The sequence below is a fragment of the Polyergus mexicanus genome, unplaced genomic scaffold (genome assembly GCF_030449975.1).
Source record: "Polyergus mexicanus isolate NDT 795.1 unplaced genomic scaffold, iyPolMexi1.0 SCAF_16, whole genome shotgun sequence".
Taxonomy (NCBI): domain Eukaryota; kingdom Metazoa; phylum Arthropoda; class Insecta; order Hymenoptera; family Formicidae; genus Polyergus; species Polyergus mexicanus.
The window spans coordinates 2,054,751-2,072,475 of record NW_027223336.1 but is presented as its reverse complement, the minus strand read 5'-3'; the positions used below and the strand labels follow the sequence as shown (position 1 = coordinate 2,072,475).

The window sequence follows — 17,725 nt, the reverse complement described above, 5'->3', positions numbered from 1 at the left end:
GAATTTTCCGATTGGCTCATAAATTTTCCATGATAAAACGAAACGGCTCTATCAACTGAAAGAATGAAGATGGATAAATATTATCTGTCTGCGGATATTATTGTCTTTTTTTTTTTTGCTTTATAAGCAGGCTCTCGAGAAAAGATTTTATTTTGCATCTTGCGAGAAACCAGATTTATCTTCTCGTTATATCGCGAATTTCGATAATTCCTCGAAAATGTTTCTGAAAGAATTAATCGGTTCTTATTTTTAAGAAGAGATTCTTAGATAAGAAAAAGCACATTCGGGCATTGGCAGAGAACGAACACACGCCTAATGTTTTTAAAATTACTTTCATAAATTTGCCACAATCGAATATCGCGAAGTTAATTTAATACTGTTGTTACGGACGATAAAGTCGTTTTAGACGCAGCAGTTTTTTGCAAGCCTATTCTCTATATCGATATCAGTTTTTTTTATTATTTCTTTGTATTATTAATAATATTGAGAATATTCTCTCACGATGCTGTACGTCTTTCTCCTCTCATAATATTACACATTTTGTTCTTGTTTTCCATATATTTTCAATTTCTTTTTATTTCAATCTTTCTTTATTCGTAACCGAGTTGCTTTTATTAATTACTATACCATTCATAAACTGCGCTCGTAAGAAAATTTAATCAGCATCCGAGAGGCGTGTTCATATAAAAATTGGACAATCTACTCGCTACGTTTATGGCGCTTTTACTGTCCGAACAACTATTACATCGTTGCCGTAGAAATCCTGACGACAAAGTGGGCCATTCGTACGCGCTATAATTGGCGCAAAAGCGCCAAATAAGAATTTACGAGCAATTCTCGCGGTTATTCGACAGAAGATAAAGGTCGCAATATATGCGCATTAGATGCAAACATCCGTTTACGATCTGATTACAACTGGTTCGGAGAGGCCGGTCGGATTTTTGCGAGGCTTCTCGTCGTCAAGTTTAAAAGCTCGCTCAAACGCATCGTCTTTCACGACACGGGATGATGCGTTCCCCAATCTAAGTATCGCCGTGCTAAGCCAATTTACCCCGGGCGTTGTGCTTAGATAATTTATCGCGACACCAAGACTTCATCCCCTCCGTATCCCTCGCTCTTCGTCGCCCACGCGAAGCTCGCGGAATTTGCCGGATAAAGCGGCTGTCTCAAGTTCTGCAATATTCATTAAGGGTTTTGCGGCGTTTCCCTCGCACTAGCAGGTCAGAATAACGGAGAACGGATGAAACAGCGCGTTAACCAACCCAGAAATAACTAACCGGTAGTTACGACGATCTATCATTAAACCCGCGCGCCGTCAAGCAACGCGATAATTTCGCGGAGAATATTTAGAAACATAATCGTATCATCCGTACCGAGAGACTGTAACCGAATAGTTCATACTTGAGAGAAGCTACATGAATTTTTAATAGCGATATGCATTCGTTAGAATCTACCCTTGTTCTTCCCGCGATGACGGAGTCAAAAATCTCGGTCAAAAGACAATGTCATCAACGTGTGCTGCAACTCACAGAGATATTTCATCTCTTTATCTCGTACGCGTAATAATTAATTCTCTATCTTTCGAGCGAGAGCAAAGCAGATATGTGTTGATGTTACACGCGCTTCTCGCTACGATGAGAGACACACATGTTAAACGGGCACGCGTAATTTTCAACATGAATTTTGCGTCAAGAGAATTCTGTATTCCGCATGAGAACTAAAAAATCCCCTCAAGCCGAGAAAAATAAAATTTTACCTTTATTAATTTCTACACTCTCTTTTATCCTCTTCAAGTTTATTTTATCGGAACGTAACATTCAATTCGTTTAACTTTAAATGATCCTGCAATTAAGTCTCTATAATTGTACGGCAAAAAAAAAAAAAGAGAATCGTTTCGCGATATCTCGTGCAATCACGCGCAAACGCTCGCTGAATATACGGCATTAATATCAAGCGCTAGCAGACTTGACGTCCGCACGACGTCACGGCGCCTTCGGTGACGATCGCATTTGTCCCCGGCCGGATATTACGTCACCGATCGTCATTAATAATATCGCGGGCCGCCTTGATCCGGCCTATCGATATATCACCGTACCCGATCGCGCGCGCGCGCGCACATGCACACAGCCCTCCGCTATGATATAATCCCATCGTAAATTTACCGCTGGGGAAAAAGCAGCGGCGAGCGCGAGAAAGAGAGAGAGAGGGAGAGAGAGAGAGAGAGTGCGCGGATACTTCTTCCCGTCTACCAAATATCAAAATTCATGGTGCGGTCTCGCCAGATTTGCAACATTCATCGGCGATACGTGTCTCTTTCGAAATGCGGGCGCATGCACACTTTTACCATAATTTACGGCGCGAGGCATTGCCCCATATGTTCCCGGGGCTGTGAATTACGTACCGCGTCGTACGCGTCAGTGTGCGAATGGTACGCGAACGTATATAGACGACCGCGTGTCTACGTAAACGCGAATACACACGCGGAATTCTGCGTCGCGTGTGCGGCGCTTGACAATGGAGTCCATATCTTCAAAATTTAACCCGAAAGCTTAGTACATTCGCGAAACACAGAAGGGACGCTCGTATAACAGTTTATCACGCATGCGGATGGATTCTTGTTGCTCCGAGCACGCTGGCGCTTTGTATACATATATACACGTGCTATTGATCGGTCAAGAGGATGGCCGTAGATACCGATTTTATGGTATGGATTTCTCGTTTGATCGTTCGCGAAAATCAACCTATCTTGTCGTATACAGAAAAAGAATCTACATTTAATGCTTAAACGTCTATTTAAATGTATTATATGTATGGCGATTGTTCCTGTTTTTAACTTATGATATTTTACTATTATTAAATTACTCTTTTTATTACCGCATCGGAAACAAATAATGCCCTTTGTTTAATCTTATTAATTAAATTCTACGATATTACTTGAATGTATATTTCGCCAACAGAACACGTTATGATATCCACTGCCTATCTGACGTAATTAGAACGTAATATCTCATGTTTAATCGCAGCTGTTACCGCGAGAGATCCACTTGCTTCTTCGCAAATGGCGACATGCATGTATCAAAGGCCCGGGAAAACGCGTTTACCTCGACGAGACAAGAGAGAAGCGCGCCTCTCTCTTTCCATATGTCCGTATAATAAATCTTCTGGTCGATCGAGTTTCTCGTAATCCAATTAAGATTTTCGCGACTCTGTTCTCATCCTTTCGCATCAATTACGGTAAACCTGACGGTTGCCTAAAATTGCGAGCGATTTGCCGTTAAAGTCGTCGCGCGCAGGTTTGTCCACGACAATGTGGAGCCGACGAGGACCGCTTCTTGCTGGAAGAGCCTTGGGTTTCTTCGTCAATCATGGCCCTTGCTAGAAAGGGGTTAAATCGCGCTATATATATACATCGGAGAGGGTTATCGGCGGCGACGAATGATCGATCGTCCAAGGACCGGGGAGGTTCACACGCATGTGTGTACGTACATATACGTATAGATACGATACGACGCCACGTATACTCTCTACGCAATCTACGTGCGCAAAATGTGGAAATAACAGAAACGATCGTATCGAAAATGGGGAAGTGTGTCCTGAAGCGGAATCGAATGTTGCCGGTAAATGGATGTATTTCTTGTTTAGTCGAGGACATTAGATAATTTTGAGAGATGTTGTTTTGTCGTTCTCTGTATACACAATGTGATTATTATTGTAATCTTTATCATGATCTTTAATGACTATGAATATATTATCAGACTGCTTTCCACGCGTGCATCTCTTAAAATTAAAATATTGTCAGACTCAATTTTTTTTTTTTAATATTTTTATCTTTTCATTCTATACACATTTATTTATGTACGGACGTCAAATAGCTGACATATTATAGAGAAAACATTGGATATGTAGCGAGAGAAAGAAATGACACTTCGATACTGATATAATTTAGGAGATGCTAAATTTATGCGATTTAAAAGTTTATATGAAAAATCACGTATTTTCTTTTAATGAAATCGCTTCTCCGAGAATTTCGAAGCTTTGTCTTTATTGATATTGACATATCTAATCTTTCTTCGTAGTATCAACGATTTCAATATTAAATATCTTGATAATTAAAAATCTATTCGAATATCTAAAGATAAGTTCATCATGGTTTATTAATTATCTGTGAATGTGTATTCCGATTGAAACAAATATTTTACATTCAATCTTAGTATCTTACTGGTATTTGTTCGGAGAAGATAGTTAAGGGACCCCGAGGATAACCTCGTCGGGGTTTGTATTGATTAAGGGAGCGTCTGTGTGCTCTGTAGAAAACACATTGCTTATACTTGCCTTCGGTGACGAAGACGAAGATCGATGCCGGCTTGGTGTTGGAGGCGCTGCACGTGTAATTGCCCGTGTCGGATTCCACCGCCTGGCGAATCGTCAACCGGCTCTGAGTTGGTCCTGGATCGGTTTGTACGGTGACGCTGCCGCGCGTGGTATCGTAGTTTATCATCCGGTTATTGTGATACCAGAACACGTATTGCGGCGGCGTTGGGCTCTGAAGCAGATAGAAGAAGAATGGCGCCGGTTGACAAGCATGAGATTTAACGCGCGGATTTTTCCGAGCACAAAGGGCAGAATCGCGGGGTCCGCGGACCGTCACACTCGTTATGAGAATTTCATTCGGCGGGATAATGCGCCTTTGTGCTGGTAGCCATATAAAACGCCGACGGGGTTTCTCTTTGCGCGATCTTGATAATGTTCTCGTTCGCTTATTTTTCAACAAATATTCGAAAAGACTTTAGAGTCGTTTTCGTATAAAGTCAATGTTCATTATACATTTACATTTGATATTAATTTACATTTGATTAATTTTTATAAAATTTAATTAATATTCATCAATTATTTTATAATACTTTATTCCGCACGTTTTATTCGTGTTAATTAAAAATGCAATGCGAAAATACAAAAGCGTAGAGAACAAATATGTAAAATCCTTTTGCAAAATCCTTACGGCATTTTAAAATTAGATCACAATGAATGCACAATCATTAACAATTATTCAGATATAAGGAGACGAATCGGTAAATCTTTCGATGAATTTTGGCGAGAGAAATTAAAAAAAAAATCTTGATATATTGTACTTTAATTAATATCAGATGATGCGGAAACAGTCCATGTTAATATTAAAAAGCGTCCCTAATCAAATCTAATCAAATTTTTATGGAGAAAAACAAATCTATTGTACTTTGTACGCTCTCTCTCTCTTAAATGTCTTTAGTATATTTTCAAGTAATTAAATATTAATTTGTGAAAGATTAATATCTGCTTTTGCGAGGAGAAAAGGTTGGCGAAACGTGCTAGAGAAACTGGTTGCAAAATCGTGAATTTACATAATACGTAGGGTTAAATGAGCGCACGCAATTTAGCTGTACGTTACGAGCGATGGAGGTCCATCAACTGTTTGTTATAACCCCGGATACACCATTTACAACCGTTTCCTGTTGTGCCGCAGAATATAGGAAGGATGGATGCGTGAAATAGTGCGTTGTTAAGGCAGGATACTCGCAAGCTTTACCGTCGTCAAGAAATTTGCAATATGCCGAGCTATGAAATAAGAGGGTAGCCCCAAAGAGACTACCCGCTTTAACATAACTTATTTATGAGACATTTGCCAACATCGTTGTTTCTTCCTAAAATATTATTTTAGAAATATTTCGCGTGCAATTATTTTAAGAATCTATCAGAATGTGCTGTTAAAAAATAAATAAACATATATATATATATTTCATCGAGATTTAAAAAAAATCACGTTATATGAACATAATTATAAACATCATAAATACATCACGTTAATAAAATAAAAGTCTTGTTTTTACGTTGATTTTGGAAAAAAATCGTGAAATGTACAAATGTTTTTGACATTTAATTGGCAATATTTAATTATATTTGAACGCATATTAAACGTAAGATTTTTTTTTTTTCTTTCACGAATTAGTGTATGTATGCGGTACGTCAAATTTAGCGTGTGCGTCTTATAGCGCATAAATTTCCGTGCAATGTAGCCGCGGGATCAGATATGCGGGATGTTGCTCGTCATCCGTTTATTATAACGCCGGATACGCGTATATTGTGGCAACGGCGTCAAGCCGCAAAGCGGACGAAGAATAGACGCGCGAAACCGTATGCAGCGAAGTGCGGGATACCCGAGGATTTTCAGCTTCATGGGTTTCGCACGGTAAAGCGAGGTCGAAAAGGTCACGCATTCCTCTATGCTAAATGCTCGTTCTTTCGTTCCGTTTAATATTCCCTAAACCGTCAGTAAATACTCACCGTCCCGCGATGCGCTGGATTATCTCTATAAAGATAAGTATCCATCGGAAAAACCATCGTCATATTTCTTTATTATCGCTGCATCATCAGTAGAAGCAAAATATAATTCTAAAAAAAAATCTCTCTTAGTGTTAGAATAAAATAGAATTTACAGCGATATATTAAATTATACATATTCGAAGAAGTTTCGTTATGTGCGTTTGTCAATTTTTTGAAAATAATTTATGGGATTATAGATTTCTACTTTTTTTTTATTTTAAACGTATAATATATATAATACCTATCAAAGATTTTTTTTCCTTCTTGCAAGAGATATTTCAACGAATTATTGTGTAATTAACTCAGTAATGTTGAATGTTGCGAGTTTTTTGAAACATTATCGTCGATTTTACGCCGCTAGAGACGAATAAATCCTTCCCGAAGCGTTGTATGCAATTCACTTTGTCCTTTTAGGGATTCATATAAATTACTTCATTGTTCTCGCGAGACGACAAAGTGGAGTTTCAACGAGGTAATGCGAATTATACGGCAGAAGAAAGAGAATTGTATCAAACAAGTAATATTGTACAAACTATTAACACAACGCTAATTACGCCGCTACTTATCCTGTTAGTAGTATGCATAAAGCGCGCATGCATAATGTAAGAAGGACGATAGTTCTGTTATATGAATGAGAATTACGATGTTCATAAAACCATCCCAAACACTTGACCGTAAGCAAATCCGCCTTTGCATAAATTTGCATTACATCACAATAATATAACAAGTATGATTTGTAAACAGTAAACAGACTGAAATTTATCAATACTACATTAACTAGAAAGAAATATCTGTACACACACATACACACACACATACACATATATATAATTGCATATGGTATGCGAGATAAATAATATACATGTGTCTATAGCAAAATCAACATACATACACACACGCACACACACACGAATGCCGAATAGACTTATACGTGTCATATTGTGAGAATAATAATCATATATATAATGCTATGGCAATTGGCGAAAAATAAATTGACGATATTCATATTCAATATTTTATATTAAATATAATGTTTTAAAAATTATTTGCTGTTTTTATATACAGTTGCCCTTTTATATTTTATTAGACTAGTGACGTTGCGAGAATTATGTAGCTCATTAAGCTTGGAAAGCTCGAAGGCGAAGACGCAAAGTAGAAACGGACGAATTACGGCAGACATAATCTTGACAAAATTTGCGACTATTGAATCGCACTCACATCGAGCATTCTTCGCCACAATGTTTTAAAAGGACTTCATCCTTCTTCTCGTGAGTGGTCGCATGGTTTTTATATCGTTCAAAGCGAATTGACGATGTTGCAGGAATTACGTCACTCAGGAACAGGCTACAACCTAAGGAAAGAGACACTCGAAGACACATAACGCCGAGCATCCGATACAAAGTAGAAACGGACGGCAGGCAAGTAGCACGAAATGTAACAGGCGCATCTAGCTCTTTCCATTTTCTCTTGAGATGACGAAGTTTAGGTTCTTCTGTCGTTTTGCGTCAACGTCTGCAGACGTGGAATGCGTAGGTAACGAACGAGCTCTATGATGCTCGTTAGATCGACGCGATGCAAATCCGAGCAGTAGCGTCTACTTTCATCGTCTCAATTTAATTTTGCAGCTAATTGCACCGGATTTGCAACCGAATTCGATTTCTGCATGCCTGTTGCGATGCTCGGATCGTAAAAGGAGTTTTTATGTCCTTCTATCATTCGCAATAAATCATTTCAATTTCACATCTACGATTAAAAGAGGTTGATATTCCATTCCGCTCTGCTGAAAAAAAAAAAACTTTCACTGTCATCGTTTTGCATTTCAAATCGTAAAAAATTTTGCATCACCCATCTGTTTCCATAATGTCTCGAAGGAGATTAATTGTCGCTTTGAAGGTGGCATCTTAAAAAGACATACCATCGCAATTGATGAACTTCATGTTCCGGTGCTGTTTTTATATTGGAAACGGATAAATAAACGTTCTTTTTATATATATACGCAAACACACATACACATACACGCACGATCTATGACCTGTCTCGAGAGAATTCTTACGGAAAGAAATATCTTAGACGTATTTCGGATCTTGTGACATTTATGGAAAAAAGTAATGGGTATGCATGTCACAAGTCGTGAATCGTTATAACGTACAAATAAATAAATGCTTCTTATTTAAAAGTGTTGTTTTTTTAAAAATTTTCAGAATGCGATATATGCGCTGAATATTTTTGAAGAAAGTTATTTCTTCTCGTCCAAGCGGGTTAATTTAATATGATCTATGTAATATGAACTAAGATAGAAATCTCTGACGGTATATGTATCGCAACATATTTTCCGTAAAATACTTGATCTTTTTTTCGATACCGAAAATATGAAAAAAAACAGATACGCAATCAGCAGATACAGACGATAATTGTGATAGTGAAATAAAATCTAACAGACCGCAATATATTGTTCAACAATTCATATATAATCATCATTTTTTTATAACTGTACAATATCTATCATGATGTGTATGATATATATTTTATCTATTCAATGAATATTTATGCTTTTGCGAAATTTTTTATAACGATTCTTAGATTACTGGAAAATGCTTCAGTGCTTTATTTACGTCATTCCTGTTCTTTGATTGATTTTATAGCATTTACAAAACTTGGCAAATTGATTTCGATGCAAATACAATTTCTAGATAAATCGGCGAAATGTAAAGAAAAATGTTACTATACATATGTATATCTTTATGAAATAAATATACTGTACGGTAATTTCGAATATCCAATTATATTTAAGGATTCTAAGGCATTCGGGAAACTCGAGAGGCTGATACAGAATTTTAATCAAAGGAACATTTCAAGCAATGTGATCAAATTAACTCGATCTAACAGCACTCGAAATTTCCTTTTATGCGAATCAAATGTTAAAATGCTATTAAACGGACTGATCAATGAAAATTTAATATATAATATTTTAAGAATATAAATTTCTTTTTTCGCTTCTTTTCTTTTTTTGTTGTCGAAACAAAGCGTTTTTTATATTTCGCCAATAACGAAGGTCTCATTCACAGTTAAGGGCCGCTTAAGGTATATAGAGCTTCGAATTTCCAAGTACACGGATTCTAAACAATCCACGTGAGTCAATGCGGAGTTAATTGCTAGGCTGCATGATGCGCATGTCGACGATGCAATTGACACTAGCTTGTCACGTTGTTACGAGCGGACAGCATGAACTCTGTGTTTTCGAGATAAATAGAGTAACACGACGCGCACAAAGCTTTATTAATGAAATATCTCTGTTCGTCCTCTATCTTTTACATCGTTCAATGAACCCTCTATTTTTCGCGGATATTCGACATTCGAACCTTAAAGTTTTTCACTTCTTCGTATAATTTCCACGATTTTTAACAATTCTTTACATAATGCATATCTTTTCAATTTCTATAAGAAAAGAACTATATTGTAATAAAATATATTTATATCAATGTATAAGAATTATATTGTATAAGATATATTTATGTTTATTGAATTAGAAAAGTGTGTTATAAAAAAATAATGCGAGATCTTTTGTCGCTTTATTTTCGTCATAGTCTATTGAATTTTGAAAACAAAAACCGTGTCATTAGCAGGTGCTCTTCAGCGCTGACAGTGTTATTATTTATGATTCGTTACGGCGAAATAACGCGTTCATTCCGAGATAATTCGCGCCTAGCGTCATTTAGGTGTCAAGTGTATTCACTCGTGGTATAATTGTCATTACTACGCCTCGTCACCGAGTCCGACCGTCTCGACTCGTTTGCAAGGGAAACACTGTGATATAACACAGCATTTGGCATTCATTAAGAAGATAATGCACGGCGGCGCTTTGAGCGCACGGAGAAATGCAAATATCGTATACACCGGATTAATATCCAGCACGATATCTTGATGTAGCCGCTGGCCGCGAAAATAATACAATTTGTCACGCATTATTCGCTCCTCCACTCAACGAAATATCCCTTGGGAGAAATAGCAATAAATGTCATTTATTACGCGTCATCGTTTACGCAATTTTTACTAATATTATCGACAAGATTGACGTAAAATCGATGCTATCCTATTTCCAGTATGAATACATTGTTTTCATTGTAAATAGCAATTTTACCGTAAAAATATTTTATTAGAATATTACGCATCTTCTCCGTCATCACCCATATTAATTCTCACATATGTTAAAAATTTAATAAAATTTATTTTATAATACTTAAGCGCGACTTCTTCGAAAAATGGAACGCAAGAGTAAACATCTTTGAAATTGTATTACAGCTTTCAAATAATGCAAAAATGATAACAATGTTCTAATCCGAGGCGAGTATGGTTTTTGCAAATTTTACCGCAACGTTTCCCGCATCGCGTTATCTGACGACTTTTTGAGTTTACGAACGTAAACGCAACGGCCGTTTCACCGGCACACGCTGTTTCTCGTTTCTGTAAATCTCTTCTCTTGAGAAAGTGAAAAGAGATGTTTGCCCGGCGAATGCGACGCGCGGTCGGTCTCTCGACGCGATCGTAAAACTCGTCAACGGACGCTGATCCCTCGGCTAAAGATAAACCGAGTTACTTACGGAGTGCGCGTGTAGACATCCCTTTTGCGATACTCCCGCATCCGCTATGTACATCTCGATCGTATACACATAGGGCGAGTCATGGCCGGGCTTATATACGTCACCATGAACGGTCCCTGTGTGCTCCATCGGGCATGCACATCGACGTAAGTTTGTCAAGCTATGCGCAGTGTGGTTGTTTTGCAAGCTCGAGGGGCTTCTGGATTGAATCCGTGTACGGAGGAGGACGAGAGAGCGGCTTTTAACTCCTGGCATCTCACGCGAAGAACGACCTCGAGCGACGCGCAGAATTAATATATGGTTCAGCTGTCTCCGATATCTCCTCGAATAAGGTTGATAACTTGCGACGTCTCTTCGTCGTTCGCAAGTTTTTAAGACTGATACGATTGTACGCGCAGAGATATGCGAGGAGATTGAGAGAACTTTCCTTCCGATACGGTTGTCACGTATTCGCGATTGATGTTCGGATCGATACATTTTTCTACGATAATCATCGCGTTTTTATTTTTGTACGGAGATAATAGTGAAGTTAATTATTATTCGATGAGATTTCATCATTTTATATTTTTCTTAATTCATAATAAATTTTTATATATTTACATTAAATTTGCATACTATCTCGATAGTATGCTAATTTTATCAGGAGTTATTTTTATGATAATCTAACTAAGAATGGCAAACATTTGCCTTTGCATCTGTCGCCATTATTCTCGCGGACAAAAAGGAGCAGTTGACATTTCAAGTGCTGCATTCGCCTATTCGCAGACGCAACGCAATTTCGAAATACACGCGCTTCTGACAGATCATAATTTATGCGTTCCTTACGTAGTATATATTAAAAACTGAATATTTTCTCTTCACGTGATGTTTAAATACGCTGAATATACTGATATTTACATAAGCTGAGTAAAAAACAAATTTAAAAGAATTTTATTAATTTTATCATCGATTTACCTATAGATTCAAAATCGCAAATAGAAAAAAAAATTTTAAACGTGAATAAAGCACAAGTTGTTTTCGTTTTAACAGAGAGAAAATTTACTCTTTTCAATAAAATTTTAATATAATTTCCAATTATTAAAATACATATATCATATTAAATGCTAACTCCTATTTTCAAATTCAAATGAAATATTACCATAAAATAACGTATTAAAGATTTTTTTTTGCCTTTTTATATAAATATTTCTTCTCTTCCTTCTTGCATACAGAAATTACGCCGCATGAAAAAGAGATAGATAGATAGATAGATAGATAGATAGGTAGGTAGATAGAGAAGAGGAAATTCGCACGTTAAAAATTAAATATAACAACATGTACAAAGGATAAAAATAGAAATAGAGACAGCAAGAATCTGCCGCTATTCTATCTTTCATCACGAAATGCAGCGAAATACCAAGTATGGCCGAAATGAAGTTGCGAGAGCGCGGCAGCGGAATGGAGTAATTGTCCATACCACCTCTGTATAGCTGCTCATAGCCCGACGTGCTGGGGGATTTTTTCTTCCTTTCCTCCTACTCTCGTAACACACACGCCCACAATTTCGTAATTCCGGTAGTAGCGATGCAGCAGTTCAAGGGTAAACCGACGCGCAATTGCGACGTAATGTCCTCGCTAATTAGCGAAACATACCATCGCGAGGTGTTTTCGCCTCTTTGGTTTCGCGAGACGAAGCGAAAGCGCCATGGCGTTACAGCGGCGGTAGTCTGCTAATTTACCGTTACAAATGGGATGCCAGCGGAATTATTCCGCGGTTATTTATGACTCGCCGTGCTATTGTGGACGGTATTCGGAGAGAGACGGCGCGAAGTTAAGCCCCGTCTCGCTATCGCTTTTGGTGGCACAGTGCGATAATAAAAAGCGCAGCTTCTCTCTCCTCCGAGTGCGATCGATACGACTGCGGGGGATCGCGTTTGTTTAAACCACCGGGGAATTACCGCGTTACCTTCAAAGGGATCCGGATTCTTTCGCTTTATTTAACCCTTCGCGCAAAGATAGGCTCCTCCAAGCCTTTCTCGCGCTTCGAACTCAAGAGAATCGGTTGCCACGCAAGGCTATGCTTTTACGTTCTCACGATAAGAACCTTAACAGACTTTGCATCGTTTCGAAATTCAGAAATTTTAAAAATTTTCTACCGTTCTACGATAAACGGTTTAACTAATACACATCGATATGATCCGAGGCGAGATCAATACACTTTTCCGATAAAATCATGCTCTTATGAGTATCTTAAATGTCATTTTACTTTTCATTATGTAAAGATTGGATGAGGTGACTTCTTATTTTTACTTTGGGACGATATGTATGCACGAGCGCTATCGTAGACGCCGTAATCGAACTGCTTTTTCAAAGCGACAGACACGCGACGCTATTTGAAAACTCCGGCAAGCCGCATCTGCACACTTTATTAAACGCTCCTTTGTGACAACAGCGAAAAACTAGGGCGGCACACTGCTAACACACACGATTCGAGAACGATCGTAGATATTTTCTATTTTCGCTCTATTGTGAGGTGTCTTGTGCGTGAGATTTTTTTTTCTAGTCGAAAACCCGCTGCGCTATGGAATTAATTTCACTATCCTTCCTATAGTCTCTTCGCTTTTTTATATGAGAATGGCTTATTTTTTTCCAAAACTCTTTTTCCAATTAAATATACACGATCTATCAATAAAGATATAAATAAGTACAAAATCAAAATAAGTACATATGTCGCTTTCAAATTTTGATTTCGGATATACATATGAAAAAGATATAGGAAAAGAAGGCGCTATGAGAATAAATTATTATACCTTTTTAGGAGTTATTGTAGCATGTAAGATTCAATTATATAAATTGTTCAGTCTGCCCGCGGGCTATGGAATAGATGAGATTTGAAACGTTATTATTCTTTAATATATAAAAAGCGGAGTGCTTTTGTAAATTTCTATGGCAGGATAAAAAAACAAGTATTTACATAACGAAGAAATGCAACGGAATAGTTTCGTATAATAGCGTATTCCAAGTCATTTCTCCGTTATACTACGAGCGACACCATGTTATTTTTTTCATATTCATTTAATCTACTTGATATTCATGTGATAACAGTAATGCATTTTCGATTAAATGATCTTCTTTTTTGATCTGATTTTTGTAATTATGTAATTTTTTTCATGTAACAAGCAAATTTCAAATTTTTTATATTTGAAAAGCTTTCTTTAATTCTGTATAGAAATTTTTACTTACGATCATAGATCTCATTTAAGTTAAATTTCACACATGTCGTGTATTTGCGATTTTAGAGAGAGATAAAATTATCTCATGCGTGTACAAGTGTTCCAAAAAAGTGAATGTATTTTGTTTGTTTAATTATTGAATACACGAGCACAAATTAATGCACAGGATATATATTAATGTCACTGACAATGAACGATAAACCGATATAATGTTAGATTAATACTTTATAGTCGCAATTAACGTGTAGAGTACTTTTTGATCGAAAAATTAATAATAGCTTTCAAATTTGACGTTGGAGAAATCGATTTTTCACTATCAAAAGCTCGAATCCAAATGCTTCCAGCTTTTTGATATTTGCCTGCTATGAAGCATTCATGGACATTTCGTTGTAACTATTATATTCAATTTCGAGTTATTCTCGGTTTTAGCATGACCTATCGCCAACAACTTCACATTTGATATTAAACGTTCTCTACTTGCAAGGGACGAGCTTGTTATTTTAGGAAATTACACAGTGTTACGACCGCGCGAGACATTTCTCCTTTCAACCTTCTGATAACCGACGAGCAGATGTTGATTTTTCAAAGTAAAGCTAATAATGCGTTAGAGTTTCCGTAGCGGGAGTAGAATCGGGTAGGGAGTTGTTAAGGAAAATGTCGAGTGTCCCTTCCTACTTTACGCAATAAATATGAGAGAGAGAGAGAGAAAAAAAAAAGAAAAAATAAATAGATATTCTCTGTTTGTGTAAATAATCTTCAAAATATCTTTCGCGATACAGCAATGTTTTTTTGAACAACAATTCGCGCGGATTCTTCCCTGCCGATGAGTTTTTGAGACACAAACGAATTCGCTCAACGAAACCCGACGTAATTGATAGGAGATTGCAGGTGCAGATGTCTCTGAGGAAAAAGCTGATGCCTGCCTGGCTGCTAGGCATGAACGGTGCAATCGGTATGAACAGAGGCAATCTTTCGGATGATTGGCGTTTATTAGCTGTCCCGCGGACATGCGAACGTCGGACACGCTCGAAACAAGGGACGCCAATGCGCCCGTCGTGCAACGTTGCAACTTGATGCAGCAGCAGACAAGGGGATGGGTGTGACGGCACTGGTATACCCCGGCGGCGGTTGTTAAGCGGCTTGAAAAACGGCCTGGTTTTCCATCTCACCCCCGTACCTCCATATATATGTCCCGGTGTCTCTCTCTCTCTCTCTCTCTCTCTCTCTCTCTCTCTCTCTTCCTCCCCAGTTTCCGCTGTTTTGCTGCATACCTCCTGCATCCAACGTCCGCGAACAATTCGTGAGATGGAAAAAGCGCTAGTTAGGGAAGCGGGCGAAATCGGTCGACATGCTATGTCGGGATCTATTTCTACGGCAGCTTGTCGAATATCGCGGAACAAAACTAGATACGTAGATATATCTCAAGTGTTATGTAAGAAATCATCGTCTAGTTTTTTATTTTTCTGAAAGAAAGATCCTATACACACGCGAGAAAAAAATTTAGATTCCGTCTCGTTTCGTCAGAATTCGTTATGAACAAATAATAGAATTTTATAATTTAAAAACCAAAAACTATGTATAATGTACGGTTACCATTTTATTTCAAATCTTTATATCTGTGTGATTAATATTATAATTTTTTTTTTTTACATATATACGATTATATGGAAAAATATAGTTAAATTGAACCAAGCACGCATGTATGTCTTTTTTTGGTAAATGTTCATCTTCATTTACATAGCAGCAAAATATTTTAGCAGTAAATTTTATGTGTAAAATTTACGTATAACATACATATAAAATAACTGTAAGGTTAATATAAGGGAGATTGATACGTGATAACTCTGTGATTAATATAAAACGAAATAAGATTTAGATTGCTTGTCGCGGATTACGCGCTCCGGACGGGTTTAGGGTGAAGAAGGATTAAGCTTCCGTGGACGTTCAGTAAATCAGTATGACGGACAGGGGAAAGACGAGAGGACGTCGCGTCTGGTAGATTTTTCGCGCCGGGACATATCAGCGGCCACGGGGGGCCGATGAGGACGACGAGCGCAGCGGGATTACGGTAGGTATGGCAGGTACGTAGGTAGGTAGGTATCGGGTGCCAAACTGTCCCCCAAGTCCGAAAGGAAATTCGATCTTCTCCGTATATGCCGCGCCCTCGTCGCCGGTCGCGACACCCACTTAACTGGATTTCCGTTCGTTGAGTTTAGCGAAGATTAGCAATTCGACGCCCTGATAAGAGAGGGTCGTCATCGTCGTCGTCGTCTCTCGGGACGGGGCAGAGCCGACCCCGATGTACCCGGGTCTGCACACGATTACTCGCGCAGACTTCCCCGAGATTACGGCGGCGTCTACAGTGAGGGGCGCCTATAGAGACACTTCTGATCATTGAGGGTGACCCGAGATCGATGTACTTATTGGGTCCCTTATATGTCTGCCTAGTAAGTACTATATTTATCATGCATGCCATCAAGGATAGATTTATATATACGTCGATGTGTATCCGAAATGATAAAAAGTTTCAATATACATCTATTTAAAAAAAAAAAAATATATATATATATATATATGTATGTATGTATGTATGTATATTTGTATTGATGTAAGAATATTGAGAAATATATATCTGCAATATAATTATGTAAATTTCTTTTTCTTACAATAATTGTCTGTAAAAATATACATGTATAATTTATATTATTAATCTTATTATACACCATAATAGCCTTATTAACATAAATACTGAGATTCCGTTGTGATTCTATTATCTATGACTTCGTAACTTTGCTGACGCGCACTGAATTCAACTTGATCTTCGAATTACGATTTTATGGAGTTACGTGGTATTATCATCACGTAAGAAAGTAGGAGTAGCGACCCGGTAACTCGCGCATTCGGAATCAATGAAGCAAATGGAGATTTAATGGCGCTTCTCGCGCGAGCGTCTTTCAAAAATTACAAAGACTAGAAAAACTTCATTCCGATTCCGCTTGATCGATCGTATCATATCAGCGATAGCATGTGACGAGGAGAAGTTCCTCCAATCCCTTAATGGCACGTTGTCACCGATCTTTCTTCTTTAATGTTGCATACATTCGAGGAAGCGTGCTGATAAATCGAGTTATCGTAGAATTGAGTTTCCATGTCAAGTTTACCGATACCAACACGATGGTGTCAAAAGGATGCGTTCAAAAAATGGATTCGACGCACGAAATTCGGTTTAATCGATACCTCGGTTGTACAAAATACACGCGCGATAATTTATAATCGAGTTACAACCTCGAGCACGTTAACGAGAACAGATTTCGACGTCGATAGCGCACAAAATGTCATAGCCATCGATTCAGCAAGCAAGCGAACATAGTACCTTCAACGAAAATCAGATTTATCTAATATTATTTTTATGTCTCGTTTCACACAAACTATATTTCTTGTCTCGATAACACAATGTGCATTTTTTAATTAAAAATTGATCATTTAATTAAAATCGATTATTGTGTGTATGTGTGTGTGTAAGATTATTAATTATTAATTTAAATTAATATCGATAAT

At 37.7% G+C, this 17,725-nt stretch overlaps 1 protein-coding gene across 4 annotated transcripts in view; it reads right to left on the bottom strand.

Moving 5' to 3' along the window:
• The window catches only part of Dpr12 (defective proboscis extension response 12), a 232,060-nt gene that overhangs the window by 5,962 nt on the left and 208,373 nt on the right, over positions 1 to 17,725 (bottom strand). For all 4 annotated transcript variants that reach the window (XM_070308818.1, XM_070308819.1, XM_070308821.1 and 1 more), the window contains one exon: positions 4,333 to 4,543. In XM_070308818.1, the coding sequence (XP_070164919.1) occupies positions 4,333 to 4,543 (211 nt within the window). The remainder of the gene's footprint in view (positions 1 to 4,332; positions 4,544 to 17,725) is intronic.